Source organism: Rutidosis leptorrhynchoides, chromosome 3 (genome assembly GCF_046630445.1).
Source record: "Rutidosis leptorrhynchoides isolate AG116_Rl617_1_P2 chromosome 3, CSIRO_AGI_Rlap_v1, whole genome shotgun sequence".
NCBI classification, from domain to species: Eukaryota; Viridiplantae; Streptophyta; class Magnoliopsida; order Asterales; family Asteraceae; genus Rutidosis; species Rutidosis leptorrhynchoides.
In genome coordinates this window covers 40,774,480-40,789,066 of record NC_092335.1, presented here as the reverse complement: position 1 = coordinate 40,789,066, position 14,587 = coordinate 40,774,480, and the positions used below count along the sequence as shown (strand labels likewise).

General features: G+C 35.3%; 2 protein-coding genes across 2 annotated transcripts; both read left to right on the top strand.

Moving 5' to 3' along the window:
- The first annotated feature begins 6,225 nt into the window (after positions 1-6,225).
- LOC139895984 (uncharacterized) lies at positions 6,226-8,882 on the top strand. The gene is made up of 4 exons (XM_071878554.1): positions 6,226-6,979; positions 7,782-7,936; positions 8,017-8,267; positions 8,499-8,882. Exons 1-4 carry the CDS (start codon positions 6,286-6,288, stop codon positions 8,563-8,565), a joined length of 1,167 nt encoding a protein of 388 aa, XP_071734655.1. The 5' UTR covers positions 6,226-6,285; the 3' UTR covers positions 8,566-8,882.
- Positions 8,883-10,114: 1,232 nt separating this feature from the next.
- On the top strand, positions 10,115-13,375 carry LOC139895983 (ribonuclease H2 subunit A-like). The gene is made up of 8 exons (XM_071878553.1): positions 10,115-10,268; positions 10,370-10,441; positions 11,204-11,327; positions 11,412-11,499; positions 11,723-11,860; positions 12,289-12,376; positions 12,501-12,621; positions 13,048-13,375. The coding sequence occupies exons 1-8, from the start codon at positions 10,184-10,186 to the stop codon at positions 13,220-13,222; spliced, it is 891 nt and encodes a 296-aa protein (XP_071734654.1). The 5' UTR covers positions 10,115-10,183; the 3' UTR covers positions 13,223-13,375.
- The last annotated feature ends 1,212 nt before the right edge of the window (positions 13,376-14,587 follow it).

Here is a 14,587-nt window from a genome sequence, read left to right as displayed (position 1 = left end):
GCCTTGACCTAAACAAGTAAGTTGTATCAATTAACCGGTTACGACACAAGGTCGGGTGAAATGTGTTCAATTAGTCCTATGGCTCGTTACGACTCGAATAAATAGCATGTGAATCACGTTATCAAGTTTCATGCAAGAATCAAGTATAAAATAATATTAGAACGATTGCATAAGTGTTTTGTTAAGTTTGACTAAAAGTCAAACTTGGTCAAAGTCAATGAAAAAGTCAACAGGGTCGGGTCGGGTCCCGAACTATTTTTCTGAGCTTAGAAATCATATATGAGCATGTTGGCCAAGTTTCATGTTGATCGGGGGTGCTTAGCATACTTAGAATTAAGCGAAAATTGACATTTTTGGGCAGTCTGCCTCAGATGCACCGCATCTGAGGCAGATGCGCCGCATCTGCATCTGTTTCAGCAATTCTGGGGCAGTTTTCACTTATACGATTTCAACTTCAAACGGTCATAACTTTTGACTCGTTAACATTCAAAACACGTATCTTATATCGTTGGAAAGGTAATTTAAAGAGGAATACAACTAAACACATTTCATGAATCAGTTCCATCATTAACAGCAATGAAAACCTCAATAAATGATCGTTAAATGTTCAAAATCGAAGTTTCGAGTTCATAAAACGCATTTCTTGACTCGGGAATCCAATTTACACATACGATACGCCGTTTTGAAGGTAATGAAACATACATTACAACTAATCACTAACTAATAACATTTCATGGCATTCAAAGCATCAAAAGTTCGTTTTAGAGTTCATCAAACCCTAATCAAAATCATGAATTCAACCACTTTGTAAATGAAGCTTTTCTAAATCAACCTACACATCAAAATGAAGCTAATGATGCTAGTAACACATTTAATACATGAACTTTAACATTTAAACAACATTTAATCAACCAAAAGCAAGGATTAAGCACACCCATTTCAAATGTTCAAACTAGTTACTCAAAACAACAAATCGAGCAAACTAAACACATATTCATGTTAGACTTGAGCCATAGACACTAATTAACACCATTTCAAGTATATAAAATGAATTTAGAGAAATCTAGTGTTTTTAGAAACCTTACCCCGAGCTATGAAATTTGTACCAAATCGAAGAGGATTCCAAATATGTAATTTGTTTTGATGTTTGCTTGCTAAATCCGATTTAGATGATGAATTAGTGAGTTGGTTGAAGTTGATGTTCTTGGTGACTAGAGAGAAAGGAAGTAGGAGATGGATGGAAATGAATGGTTGAAAGAGTGGGTTGACTAGTTGACCTAGTCAACTAGTTTGCCCACTTGACAACTTCGGTCCCTCAATTTTGAAAGCGGGTGCGTGAATTAACCAAACGAATATTTTAAAACGCTAGAGTAAACGAGTGATGTTATAATCAAATAACGGAAATATCACGAATGTTAGTTAACGAAAGACGCGAATTTAGATAACAAAAGGTATTATCTAAAAAAAAAAAGACGGCGTTAAAATAAATTTAACGGAAAAATGCGGGATGTTACATTTGGGACCCTAGTGTTTTCGATGTCTCAGATTGTTCTGGATGTGATTTCTTTCTTGCTATTAGAGGTAAATGGGTTAAGTCGGGGGTAGAATCGATTATTGTTAATGTTTACGGCCCTCACAATGATCGGGATAAAAGGTTATTTTGGGAGACGCTTGATAGGCTTCTTAATGGGGTACAAAGTTCTTGGCTACTTGTTGGTGACTTTAATGAGGTTAGAGAGTCGGATGATCGCCTTAATTCTCAATTTCATCAATGTAGGGCGGATAGATTTAATGATTTCATCAATAGGAATGGGTTAATCGAGATTGATATTAGTGGGAGAAAGTACACGCGCATTAGCGATGATGGTTGGAAATTAAGTAAACTCGATAGGTTTTTGGTTGATGATAACTTTCTTCGACTTTGGGAGGACCTCTCGGTGGTGGCTTTGGATAGGCATCTCTCTGACCATTGTCCTTTGATTTTAAGAGATAAGTTTATTGATTTTGGGCCAAAACTGTTCAAGGTCTTTGATGAATGGTTCAACTATGAGGAAATTGATAAATATTGCGGATGCTTGGGGTCAACCAATTTGGGGTTCACGAAAGGATTGTAACTTTAGAGATAGGCTCAAAAACGTCAAATTCGCTTTAAAAGAATGGAGTGTTACCAAGTTTGGGGGAGTTGATAAAGAGATTGAAGCTTTTAAAAAGGAAGCCATGGAGTGGGAGTTGAAAGCCGAAGCAAATGTTCTCACTAACTCGGATCGGGAGAAGTGGTTAGAATGTAGACGTAATTGGGTTGAAAAAGAAAAAATAAAAGCAAACATGTTGAGTCAAAAGGCAAGACTAAAATGGAGTATTGAGGGGGACGAGAACTCGAAGTTTTTTCATAACGCAATTCGTAGGAAACATAGCAAATGCAATTTTCGTGGTCTCAATATCAATGGCTCATGGAACGAAGACCCGGGAGAGATTAAAAATGCCATTTACGAATACTTCATGAATTTATTCAGGCCTGTGAACAGGCCTCGGCCCAGAATGTTATCCAGCTTTTTCCTTGGGCTTGATTTCGATATTGGCCCACGTGCTGCAAATGATCTTGATAATTCACTTCAATCATGGCCTGATATGGGTGGGCATGAGACATATGATGGGCCTGACAGTCGCTCCCATGGCTCGCATGTTGGTATTACTCCCAACAGACACTTCAACTCGGGTTCACAGTCTATCCTCAAACTATCTGAGCTTCAAAAAAATGATCTTGAGGAACAATTCAGCGATAGTGAGATTTGGGACGCAGTTAAAGGGTGTGCGAGTAATAAGGATCCGGGACCGGATGGTTTTAATATGAGATTTTTTAAAAAAATTTGGGCAATTATTGGAGATGATTTGATAGCTGCCATCCGAAATTTTTGGCGAACAGGTGTCATATCTCAAGGTTGCAATTCATCCTTCATCTCTTTAATTCCCAAGGTTACGAATCCGATAAGTCTCAATGAGTGTAGGCCTATTAGTCTCATTGGTTGTTTCTACAAAATTATTGCAAAGCTACTTTCCAATCGAATTAAAAAGGTAATTCCTAATCTTGTTGGTTTCGAGCAAAGTGCTTTCATAAAAGGGAGGAACATTATTGACGGTGTTTTAGTGGCAAATGAATCCCTCGATTTTTTGAAGAACAATCACATTAAGAGTATGGTGTTTAAAGTTGACTTCGAAAAGGCTTTTGATAGCATTAGTTGGGATTTTCTAGATGAAATGATGTTCTTAATGGGTTTTGGATCTAAATGGAGGAAATGGATTGAATCGTGTCTTAGATCGGCGTCAATCTCGGTACTCGTTAATGGTTCTCCAACGAAAGAGTTTAATTTAGGGAGGGGGTTAGACAAGGTGACCCCCTCTCCCCGTTCCTCTTCATTATCGCGGCGGAGGGTCTTAATTGGATGGCGAAGGCGGCGGTTTCTAATGGTCTTTATTGCGGGGTGGAAATTGGTAATGATAAGATCCCTATTTCTCACTTGCAATACGCGGATGACACCATATTTTTTGGCAAATGGAGTTTCGAGAACCTTGAGAATTTAATGAAACTTTTGAAATGCTTCGAACTATGCTCCGGGTTGAAAGTAAATTTCAATAAGAGCAATTTATTTGGGGTGTGTATTGATAAAAGAGAAGTCGAGAATATGGCGAACTTGTTTGGTTGTAAGTCGGGAATTTTTCCTATGACTTATCTCGGTTTACCTATTGGCGCGAACATGAAAAAAATATCAAATTGGAAACCGGTGATTGATAAATTCGAGAAAACACTGTCGGATTGGAAAGCGCATACGATTTCATTCGGTGGACGTTTAACTCTCGTGAATGCGGTTCTTAATAGCCTTCCGTTGTATTTCTTCTCGCTCTACCGTGCCTCGCCCTCCGTGCTTAAAAAACTTGAGTGTGTAAGACGTAATTTTTTTTGGGGCGGGTCGAGTGATAATTCCAAAATCTCGTGGGTAAAATGGGATGATGTCATTCGTCCTCGGGCGGATGGCGGACTTAATGTGGGGTATCTTAATTGCAAAAACCTAGCCTTAATCGGCAAGTGGTGGTGGAGGTTTCACACCGAAACCGACTCCTTGTGGGTTAAGGTTATTAAAAGTATTTATGGGGCTACGGGACTACTTAACACGGGTGGGAATCTTTCTTGTACTAACTCTACTTGGAGTAATATTGTCAAATAGGTTTCGAGATAAGTAATGCGGGTGTCGAATTTTCAAGTTCCTTTGCTAAGGTGATTGGAAATGGTAACAATACAAGATTTTGGGAAGATGTTTGGCTATTGGACAAACCACTCAAGGGGGTTTTTAAAAGATTAGTGCGGCTCGAATCAAACCCCCATGTCACGGTTTCAAATCGTATACAACAAAAGGATGGCACGGTTTCATACTCATGGGAATGGTCTCGGATAATTTCGGGACGTATGAGAGGCGAGTTGGATAACCTTGAAGATCTTCTATCATCTTTTGAAATGCATCCGGATAAAGAAGACTTTTTTCATGGAAGCTAAGTGGTAATGGTTCTTTCTCCACAAAAAAAACTAACAAAACTTATCATGGAGAAAAATTTTCCTTCAAATAATTCAAATTTGGTGACTATGAAGAATAATCTTGTTCCAAAAAAAGTTGAGGTATTCGTTTGGAGAGCGAAGCGGGAGAAATTACCCGTTTTGTCCGAACTAGACAAATGGGGTATCGATCTACACTCCGTTCTTTGCCCTCTTTGTGGTATGGAAATTGAATCGGTGAAGCATTCTCTTTTGTCTTGTGTGCATGTTCGTGAAATTTGGGAAAAAGTACGTGATTGGTGGGGTTTTGATTCGACTAATCTATCTTTTGATAATCTCCTATGTGGTTGTGGTCCTTCTAATTGCTCCGATTTGGGTAGAGAAATATGGCAAGCGGTCGAATGAATTAGTGACTATCTTCTTTGGAGGAATAGGAACCAAAAAGTTTTCAAGAAACTTTCATGGACCGCCCCGAATGCACTAAGTGAGATTCAAGTCTTGAGCTTTGATTGGGTTGCGAAGCGTTGCAAGCAAAGGAAAGTCGAATGGCACTATTGGCTTCATAATCCTAGTGTTTACCTTGTTTAAGTTGTAATTTTTGGTGCGCTTATTTTTCTTGTATAGTAATTTGGCGTAGGTTTCTAGCTCAGTATCCTTTCGCCTTGCGAAGTATTTCTTGATGTACTTTGCGCTTTGATTTTATATAACATACTGCTTTTCAAAAAAAAAAAACAAAAACAAAAATTAATAGCTAAAACGCAATCCTTATTTGAAAACGATAGTTTAACAAATATTTTATAAATGATAATATTTGAAAATAGTGTTAAAATAAGAGATAAATGATATTTGTAAAAAAAGTTTGATAGCTACACAATCATTTTTAAATTGTAAATTTTTACAACGTATAAGAAATTTATCATATCTAAATATTTATATATTTCACTAATAAAAAAATGTGATTATACATTAACTTATATTCTTTGAAAAAAACAATCAATACCATAGTTAGCGTCTAAATGATGGAAACAACTTAATTCGTGATGTTGGTTCTTCGAGGTCCTCTTTGTCCAGATAGACAAATTTGTTTTCCAGAAAATCTTGTGTTGAGAAGCCCATTAATTATCAACATGTAAACGCAAATTCTCTAGGCCACGTTTCAAAAACAAAGAGGTATAAACCAAATGATAATCTAAGCGGGGTAAAAGAGGGTTTGTTTAGTTTATTATTTGATTTTGTTATGCTCCGTTTGATTTAGGGTTTGTTTTGGTGTAGTTTGTTGTGGTTTAATTTGTTATGGTTTTGGTGTTCGCTTCAATAAGTCTCAGTTATAGATAATTTAGTTGGTTGTTTTACTTTTTAGGTCGAGTCTCGCTAGATTGTTTATTTTTTTTGTTGCTAGGCGTTTGCTTTTGACCGGCTCAGGTCCAAGGGAGGGTGATCGAGGGGACCCGAACTTTAGATCTATTCTGTATGACGGGTGATCAAAAGCGTATATGTTCTATAAATTTTTGCTAAAGTAACAATAATAATTAATAATTAATAATAATATTAATAAAAAAAAATATTCTCACCCCTATTGTGATTGTCACCTTTTTAACCACGTGCTTACTTTCCCAAATACCACCTAAATAAATCAACCCAAATTCATTATCCATTCCTATTCCTATTTCCATTCTCATTCTTAAATTTTTCTTTCTTCTTTGAATATATCCCCCAATAATTTTATATTTTCACCCCATTTAATGGGAAATTGTAATAAAACCCCCAAAAATACCAATCCTGACAATTCTAGCCTTAATATTTCTACCTCCGATCACCTTTACCGGAAACCAAATCACTCCGATCAAACTCACCGGAAAACTAACACCTCCGATGAACTTCACCGTAAATCAGATCAATCCGACGGAAACAAATTTCCGTCGCCGGCAACCGCGGCGTTACCGGTGGTGAGACTGTACGGATCACCGGCATCACCAGCAACATCCTACATTCGATTCGCGATACTTTACAAACCAGTAACTCTACTTTTTGTTCCATCGGAAACGCCTGATTTCGGATTTGAAACGCCGGTGATACAGTACGAATCTGACGTCATCTCCGGTTCTTCGGTGACGATTCTTCGGTATTTAGATGCAAAGTTTCCGAAACCGTTGCTGTTGAGTAACTGGAACACGTGTAATGAGAAGATGCCGGTGGTGGTGACGGCGACGGTGTTGCAGCATAAAAGTTTGACGTGGCATTTGGAGAGAATGGTGACTTGGGGAGAGGATTTGGCGGCACGTGGAGGTAAGTCGAGAGGTGATCCAGTGATGGGGAGTGCACGGATGGAAGTTAAAAAGTATGGAAGAAGCTATTCACAGTTGTTGGAAGTGTTGCTTGAACATGCTCAGATGGAAGAAAGGATCGTGTTTCCAGTTTTAGAAAGGGAAGATAGAGGTAATAGATATATCTAGTTTTTTTTTTTTTTTTTTTTTTTGACCTGTTAAAGTCAAATTTAGTACGGTAGTTTTTAGCTGTTATAACCCCTGTGACTAATTGATAACCTTAAGAAAAAAGTGATTGATACTCAGGGAAAAATTATACTACAAATTTGATAATCTTAGGTTTGTTAATTTTGAAGAAACATCATGTAAGAAATTATTGTTAATTTGTGAATGGGAAAGTAACAGTTTTGACCCTGGTCAAATGTGAGACTTGTTGACTAGATATTGTTGTTGAGTTTGTGTAATGTGCATAAATGGCTGTATGTATTATCAGAGATTTAGTTGATAGGTTAGTTGTACCAAGAGGCTACTAAGCTAGATTTGCTATGTTAAAGATTCTGACTTTAGAAGTTTAAATGAATATTGATTGACATAGATTTACCTCTTAAATGTTTCATTGGTCTTTCTTCCAGTATTATATTGCTATGAATGTACTTGATTTTACCCAGTATAAATGGGTTTTCATGATGAAACAGAAGATAATATGTAAAAGCTACTTGATGCTTGTCCTGTACTTATCTTGTTCATCATACAATCTACTTACGGTTGCTTTCTATTTAATCAACATTCATCCCAAAATGATGTCCCTTTCTTTCAATAACGAAGTGTGTGACTTGTTTAACTATTGTTTCACCTGTAGTCAAATATCTAAGTACCCTTCAATAATGACAAGTAGATTATTATAAACAAAACCAGTGATACAATAGTTTGTAATGATTTAAAATGAATAAATAGGTATGTTTCTTTTGATGCAGGCTTATCTAAAACTGTTAACGAGGAGCATGCTAGAGACCTTCCCCTAATGAATGGCATTAAAGAAGACATCAAAACCATAATAGTCCTTGACTCGGGAAGCACTTCGTCCCAAGATGCTCTCTATAGTCTCTCCACTCGCATTACATTGCTACTGGTACATCATACATACTTTTGTGAAGCTAGATGAGCATGTCTTGAAACTTTTGTCCTTAAAATGTAATTTTGGTTGGGCAGGATAACTGCAAACAGCACTTTGAAGAGGAAGAGAGGGGGATTTTGCCATTAATGGAGGCAGCAGAGTTGACTCAAGGTCAACAAGAGAAACTGTTAGAGCAATCTTTAGATGTGATGCCCAGCACACACACTCACCTGCTTAAGTTTTTCATGGAAGGCCTTCTCCCACAGGAAGCCATGCTATATCTTGACCTCATCACCAAATGTACCGACAAAGATCGAGCTGACTCCATATACAGCTACTTAGTCGAGTAAGTTGACTTTTTTTCCTAGTCAATTTCATCCATTTATTTATTTTATTGCGAGACTTATTACTTTTTTTTTTTTTTTTTTTTTTTTTTATTATTATTGCGAGCCTTTTGTTTGACTGTCTCCATTTTGTAGGTCCCTTTTTTGTTCAAAAGAAATGGGACATGCAATATGTAACATATTAATATTTCATTGTTAAACAAGCTGTAAATGTCTGATTTTGTTTTTGTCAGAGAGCACAACGGAAAACGCAGCGAGGGTCGCCCGACTATGGCGTTGTTGTTAAAGGCAAAAACATAAACTTTGTTCTGAATTCGATGGTCCCATTGAGGACTAGAAGAAGAGTATGATAAAGTGTGTGTAGTTAGTTAGAAAATTTCGGTTATAAGGGTGATATGATAGTTGAGTTTCGTTATAGTGGTGGTTTTAAGGGTCGGTTTGGTTATATTGTATGTATGTTTTCTGTTATGGTGTTAACATGTTGTGTGCAAACACCCACCCCAACCTAACTCCATATTAACAGCAAGAACCATAAAAAGTGTAGAAAGGGATGAAACCCTGAGTTTGATGTAGTAGTGATAACTGATATGTAGCCAATACTTTTTAAAGTTGTATATTTTCTTTTGTTTTAAGATTTTATTGATGAATTGATGATAATTGATCCAAACTTTAGGCAATTCTTCCCTTTTAAGTGTTGTATTACTTGTGGTATAAAAAATTGTATTTCACGTTTGGCAGTGAGAGAAAACCGAAGCATTGTTGCTTAATTGTCATAAATTGTATACTTTCCTTAACTATTTATACCCGAATCTTTGAAACATAATGTAGATTCATTTATTAGTAGCAAAGTTATTCAGACACTCTTTACGGATTATGTATGATAACTACGGAGTCAGAGATACTATTGTTAGTGACAGATCATTATATTAGCAGACTTTCAATTGTTTATACACATGTATAGTTTTAGTAACACCAACTCATATGGAGTATAATAATCATATGATTTTTGACTTAAACTACGAAAAATAATTACAATATTAAAACGAATTTTTTAACAATAATAAACCTTTTAAGCTTCTTGTGAAATTAGAACATGATTTATATAATTTTGCTCGCTTAAAAATTATCGTAAATGCATTGCCTTTACAACCAACTTGTGAAAACTCGATAAAATGATTTTGTGGTATTTAGAAAACAAAGAAAATTGAGTTGATACTTGATATCAAGGTTGTAAAAGTCACGAGTCGGGGACGCATCAGTTGAGACCTAAAAATGACGCGTCGGTCGAGTCGGGGACGCATCGGTCGTTGACCAACATTGACTTTATTAATAATTTCTTAAATATATATTTATATATGTATAAAATAGTTAATTATGTACCATAAATTTCTTAAATAAGAACTTGAATTTAATTACAATCAAACTTCAAAGTCAATTAATGTTACCGAGTACATAATCAGTAAGGACACAGAGAAAAGAGTGGCCCAAAAAATGATAACAACACCCTAATTTTAAAACATATCGCATCTTGACGAAAATTTGACTGATTTTGACCGTTTTTGACCAACTTTGACCGTCTTTGACAGGTTTTGACCGAACTTTTAACTTTGACCGTCTTTTGAGTCGTTTTCAGAAAAAACGAAACGGAGAACTCAAAAAAACTACGCATCGGCCGACGCGTCGACCAAGTCGGCCGACTTTTACAACACTGCTTGATATACACGCTTTTATCATATTTATATTTTTTATTTTTTTCAAAGGACAGAAAAAAAAAATAGAATAGAAAAGAACCCGCGAAATAACACCAGAAAACAAAAAACTTTACTCGTCTTTGGCGGGAACAAGGATAAGAAGGGGCAGATAGATGTAAAGTAATCACAGTACAACATCAGCTAAACTCTTGTGCCTCGCGATTGAAATGGGATCCGAAGGTCAGATTCCAGAATGGGCTTCAACGCCTTGTATTATGGGCATTGATGAAGCCGGTCGCGGCCCTGTTCTAGGTTTTCCCTTTTTTTCATTGTCATTTCATCAAACACTTTATGTGCAATCGCCTTTTTTAATACCATTGTTAATTTTAATTTGTTTATTCTTTACATTTTAGGTCCGATGGTTTATGGATGCTTGTATTGTCCGCTTTCATACAAGAAGACTATATCCACGTTAGAATTCGCAGGTTATCCGCATCTCCAATAATTTTACTGGCCTTAAATTTGGATATAATATGTTTCATCGCAGCATAATATAATATCTATGTTTATTTGATTGTGGAAGGATTAGTGTTATAGGAGCTAAGAAAAAGTATGCATAAACCAATTGCAAGTCTCGTTTACATTTATTTTGCCTCATGATATAGGTTTTGTTTAGATCTTTCATATGCAATCAGGCAGTAGAGTAATCTTTAATTCTCTTCATATATCAATTATTCAGTGTGTACCTTTTATTTTTATTGTTTATAGCTTTTAAGTTACATATGGTGTTTTATTAGGAGTCCACAGCAGTAGGGTATGTTTGAAGGGAATGCATAGACTAATTATTCTGTTGGAAGGATGAACTTTGTTAATTTCGATCTTATGATTATTAAGTGCACACAGTTTCTGATGATTAATGTGGATCATTCTTTTTGCAGTTACCAGATCTTCATAGCCTTGTAATCACTGTCTTACATAGACATGTCATAATGTTTAACAGTCCCACGAGATTTGAGTATTTTATACCTATTTATGATTTTTTTTTTTATGTGTATATTGTGACATTTTGCCATAGCTCTGAAGCTGAGTTTGGTTTTCCATATGCATATATTTTACATTTTTTGTTAGGAGAATTCACTATTTTGTAATGTGCTTGTATTCACTACATATCTTAGACGTTCTCTTTTCTTTTTAAGTTTTTGTCTTTAATGATCATTTTAAAGAGTTCCTTTTTGCATTTTATGCAGATTCCAAAACGTTGAAAGAAGAGAAAAGAGAGGAGTTGTTTGAAAGTTTAAAGTCCGATGAAAGAATTGGTTGGGCTGTTGATGTCATAGATCCTAGGGAGCTGTCTGCTAAAATGTTGCAAAAGTCAGTATGCAGCTTCTTTTACAAGTAATCTCATATCTCATATAATAATGATTCTCCAAATGATCAGTTTCATCTTCTTATCAGAAACAAGATTAACCTTAACGAGATTTCACATGAATCTGCAATGGGCCTTGTTAAGAAGGTGCTGGGCATGGGATATCTCTTGACTGAGGTATACATTACAAGAAATTACTAAAACCGATTATAATGTGGTCCATAGTTTTGTCATCTAAGTAGTATATCCAGATATTTAATGACATTAGCCAAGGGAGGTTTCGTTAAAACTAGTCAAGAACAGGGACGTGTATTAGCTTAAATTCAAAAATTGACTTTTTATGGACTTTGTGTATATAGTATCTATGTTGGCTTTTGACTGGACTCATATGGATTTGCAGGTTTATATTGACACTGTAGGAGATCCTGATAAATACAGAGTTAAGATTTCTGAGAGATTTCCTTCTATTAAATTTGTGGTTGCGAAGAAAGCTGATAGTCTCTATCCAGTTGTTAGTGGAGCAAGTATTGTCGCCAAGGTAAATTTTTTACCTTTGAAGAGACTCAAACTCATAACTATAGAAGACAATATTAACCCATTTATTGTTACATTAGTTAATACGGGTCATGATTTTTTTGAATGTTAAATGTGTGAACTTAGAAGAGTTGACTAAAATAAAAATGGGTTGAAAGTTACCCAAAGGGTGTTCAAAATGTCTGGAACCTCATTGTTTTCTTAAATTAAATTTGATGTTCATTGTTATGTAGTGGTATTTAACACTTGAAAGAATAGAAGACCAAAAAGTGTCTGTAGATTGGCTCAACCTGACCCAATTCAATTAGCTCATTCTAATTTTATTGTTCTTTTATCCTGAATTCTTGGGGCCATAAGTTTCAAGTTTCATGATTATCATCTTATATGTTCCTTTGAATCTCTTATTGTTCTTATCTACTTAAATCATTTTAGGTGACAAGAGACCGAGCATTGCAAAACTGGAAGTTTGACGAAACTGCTGAAAACATGCATAGAGAATTTGGATCTGGTTATCCTGGTGGTGAGAGAGAATTTATTTTTCTGTATTTTGAATATTATTTAAAGTTAACACTAGCTTGTTTCTAGTTACATGGTTTCATTTGCATTACTTTTTGAGTGGTTACTTACAATTAGAGTCGATGCAGACCCCAACACTAAAGATTGGTTAGAACATCACAAACACTCTGTATTTGGCTTTCCATCGTTGGTTCGCTTCAGTTGGGGCACATGTAATGCTTATGTCAAAGGCGGTGTTGAAGTGCTATGGTTAGTTCTCAATTACAGTTCAAGTTTTGTTTTGACCACAATTTTGTTTATGTGCTTAAATAAGTGTCATCTGAATAGTTTCTTACTTATAATGCTGTTTTCATAGTTTACAAAATGAACTCACTTTGACAAAAATTTGAATTTAAGGAGACAGAGTATAAACTCAGTTAACAAAGATTGACATATTTGTTAGTCCTTATATTCCATTTTGAAGAAAATTAATAACTATAGTATTCTGTTACGCGTTCTAATATTATTGACAAGCAAGTAGTATATACACCTACCTTATGTGCAACTTGTTACCAAACTAGACCTTCATTTGATAAAGAATGGTTTCTATATATCCTTTCATATTAAAAAACAAGAATGTGGTATTTGACATTATGTTTATTCGCTTCTAAATTCTTTTTTGTTTTTGTTTTATAGGGAAGCGGATAATGAAGATGATGAATCCTCAAGTAAGAGCGGTAAGAAGCAAGCGAAGTTGAGTAGCCTTGGTTTTACTGGAGTTAAAAGGAGAAGTGAAGATATTGAGTCAAGTGGAAAAGGTCGATGCAAGTTTTTCCAATCGCGTAAGCTTGAGAAGCTCTCTCAATTCTAACCCCACAAGGTTACAGTGTGTTGTGGTCAAGTATAGTCTATCATGATCCTTTATTTGCATTACCCTTCTCATCTCATGATACTTTTTTCTAAATTAATACATGTTGCCTGACCTTATTTTATATGTTGCATGAACCAAGATTGTTAAACTCACAAGAGAATTAGTAACTACTGTATTTTTTTTTATGGTGTAATGATCCTTTTACTTGTTTTTGACTCTTGAAAAAAGATTTTGTTTGAGAGTATATTCATGTTTGTTGTGAATGTTCGTCATGCCATGTGCGGGTTTGGTCAATTTTAAGCTCTACAATTTTGTAAGTCAAATTGTGGGTATAAGTTTTTTAGCGAATATTTTTTTTATTCATATCAGGGAGCTTAATTGGAATATTTCAGTTATTCTTCTTCTGACCATTTTCTTTGTTACCTCAATATAATATGTGATAGTGTGAGACTATTGGGTTTTAAACATGAGACCTTTAATATCAAGATTCTTAATTAGGGTTATGTTATATGTTTTACAGCTGATCTGATCATTTGACTATTTTTTTTTTAAAGGACTGTATTTCGCAAGGGTAAAAAACTAGTAGTAGATAATAAATCAAATTATAGGATTATTACGCATATAATTAAAGAGATAATAAATAATAGTCATTGATAATTATCCTGAACTAATTCTGAGGAAATATCTGGGAAGAAGTTGCATAATATAAAGTAATAAACTACGGAGTACATGATCATAATTATTACGGAGTATTTGTTATATTTATATATTTAATGAAAAAAAACACATTCGACAAATGATCATTAAGCTAGGTTTCGGTCTCTAAAGAAAATGGCTGACTTCCATAAACATATACCCGACGACATTCTTAACAACATACTTGCTCGACTTCCCGGCAAGTCTTTACTCCGGTTCAGATCCGTATCAAAACATTGGAATCGTCTAATTTCAGATCCTTACTTTATGAAGTCGAGATCACGTCGGATGATTCTTCTCCAACACCCTATGCCTTTTATCGTTTTAGACACCAAGGATCATTCCATAATCAACATCCCTAATTCTCTTTTACATGTTAAAGAATGTAAAGAAGTGTCTATTGTTGGAACACATAATGGCATAGTCGTTGTGGCCATTACCGATTTTTCGCTACGTACTCATATGTACCTATACAATCCCTTAACACGTGCATCGAAGCTACTTGATGTCATGGACCGGCCTTGTCCTGAGCGTTTTTCATCATATGAATTTGGATTTGGGTATGGTGCAACTACAGAAGACTTAAAGATTGTTAGGTTTGGATGTTTTTCAGTTTCAGATTTACCGCGACTTACTTGTCACGTCCATGATTTTAAAACTAGTTTGTGT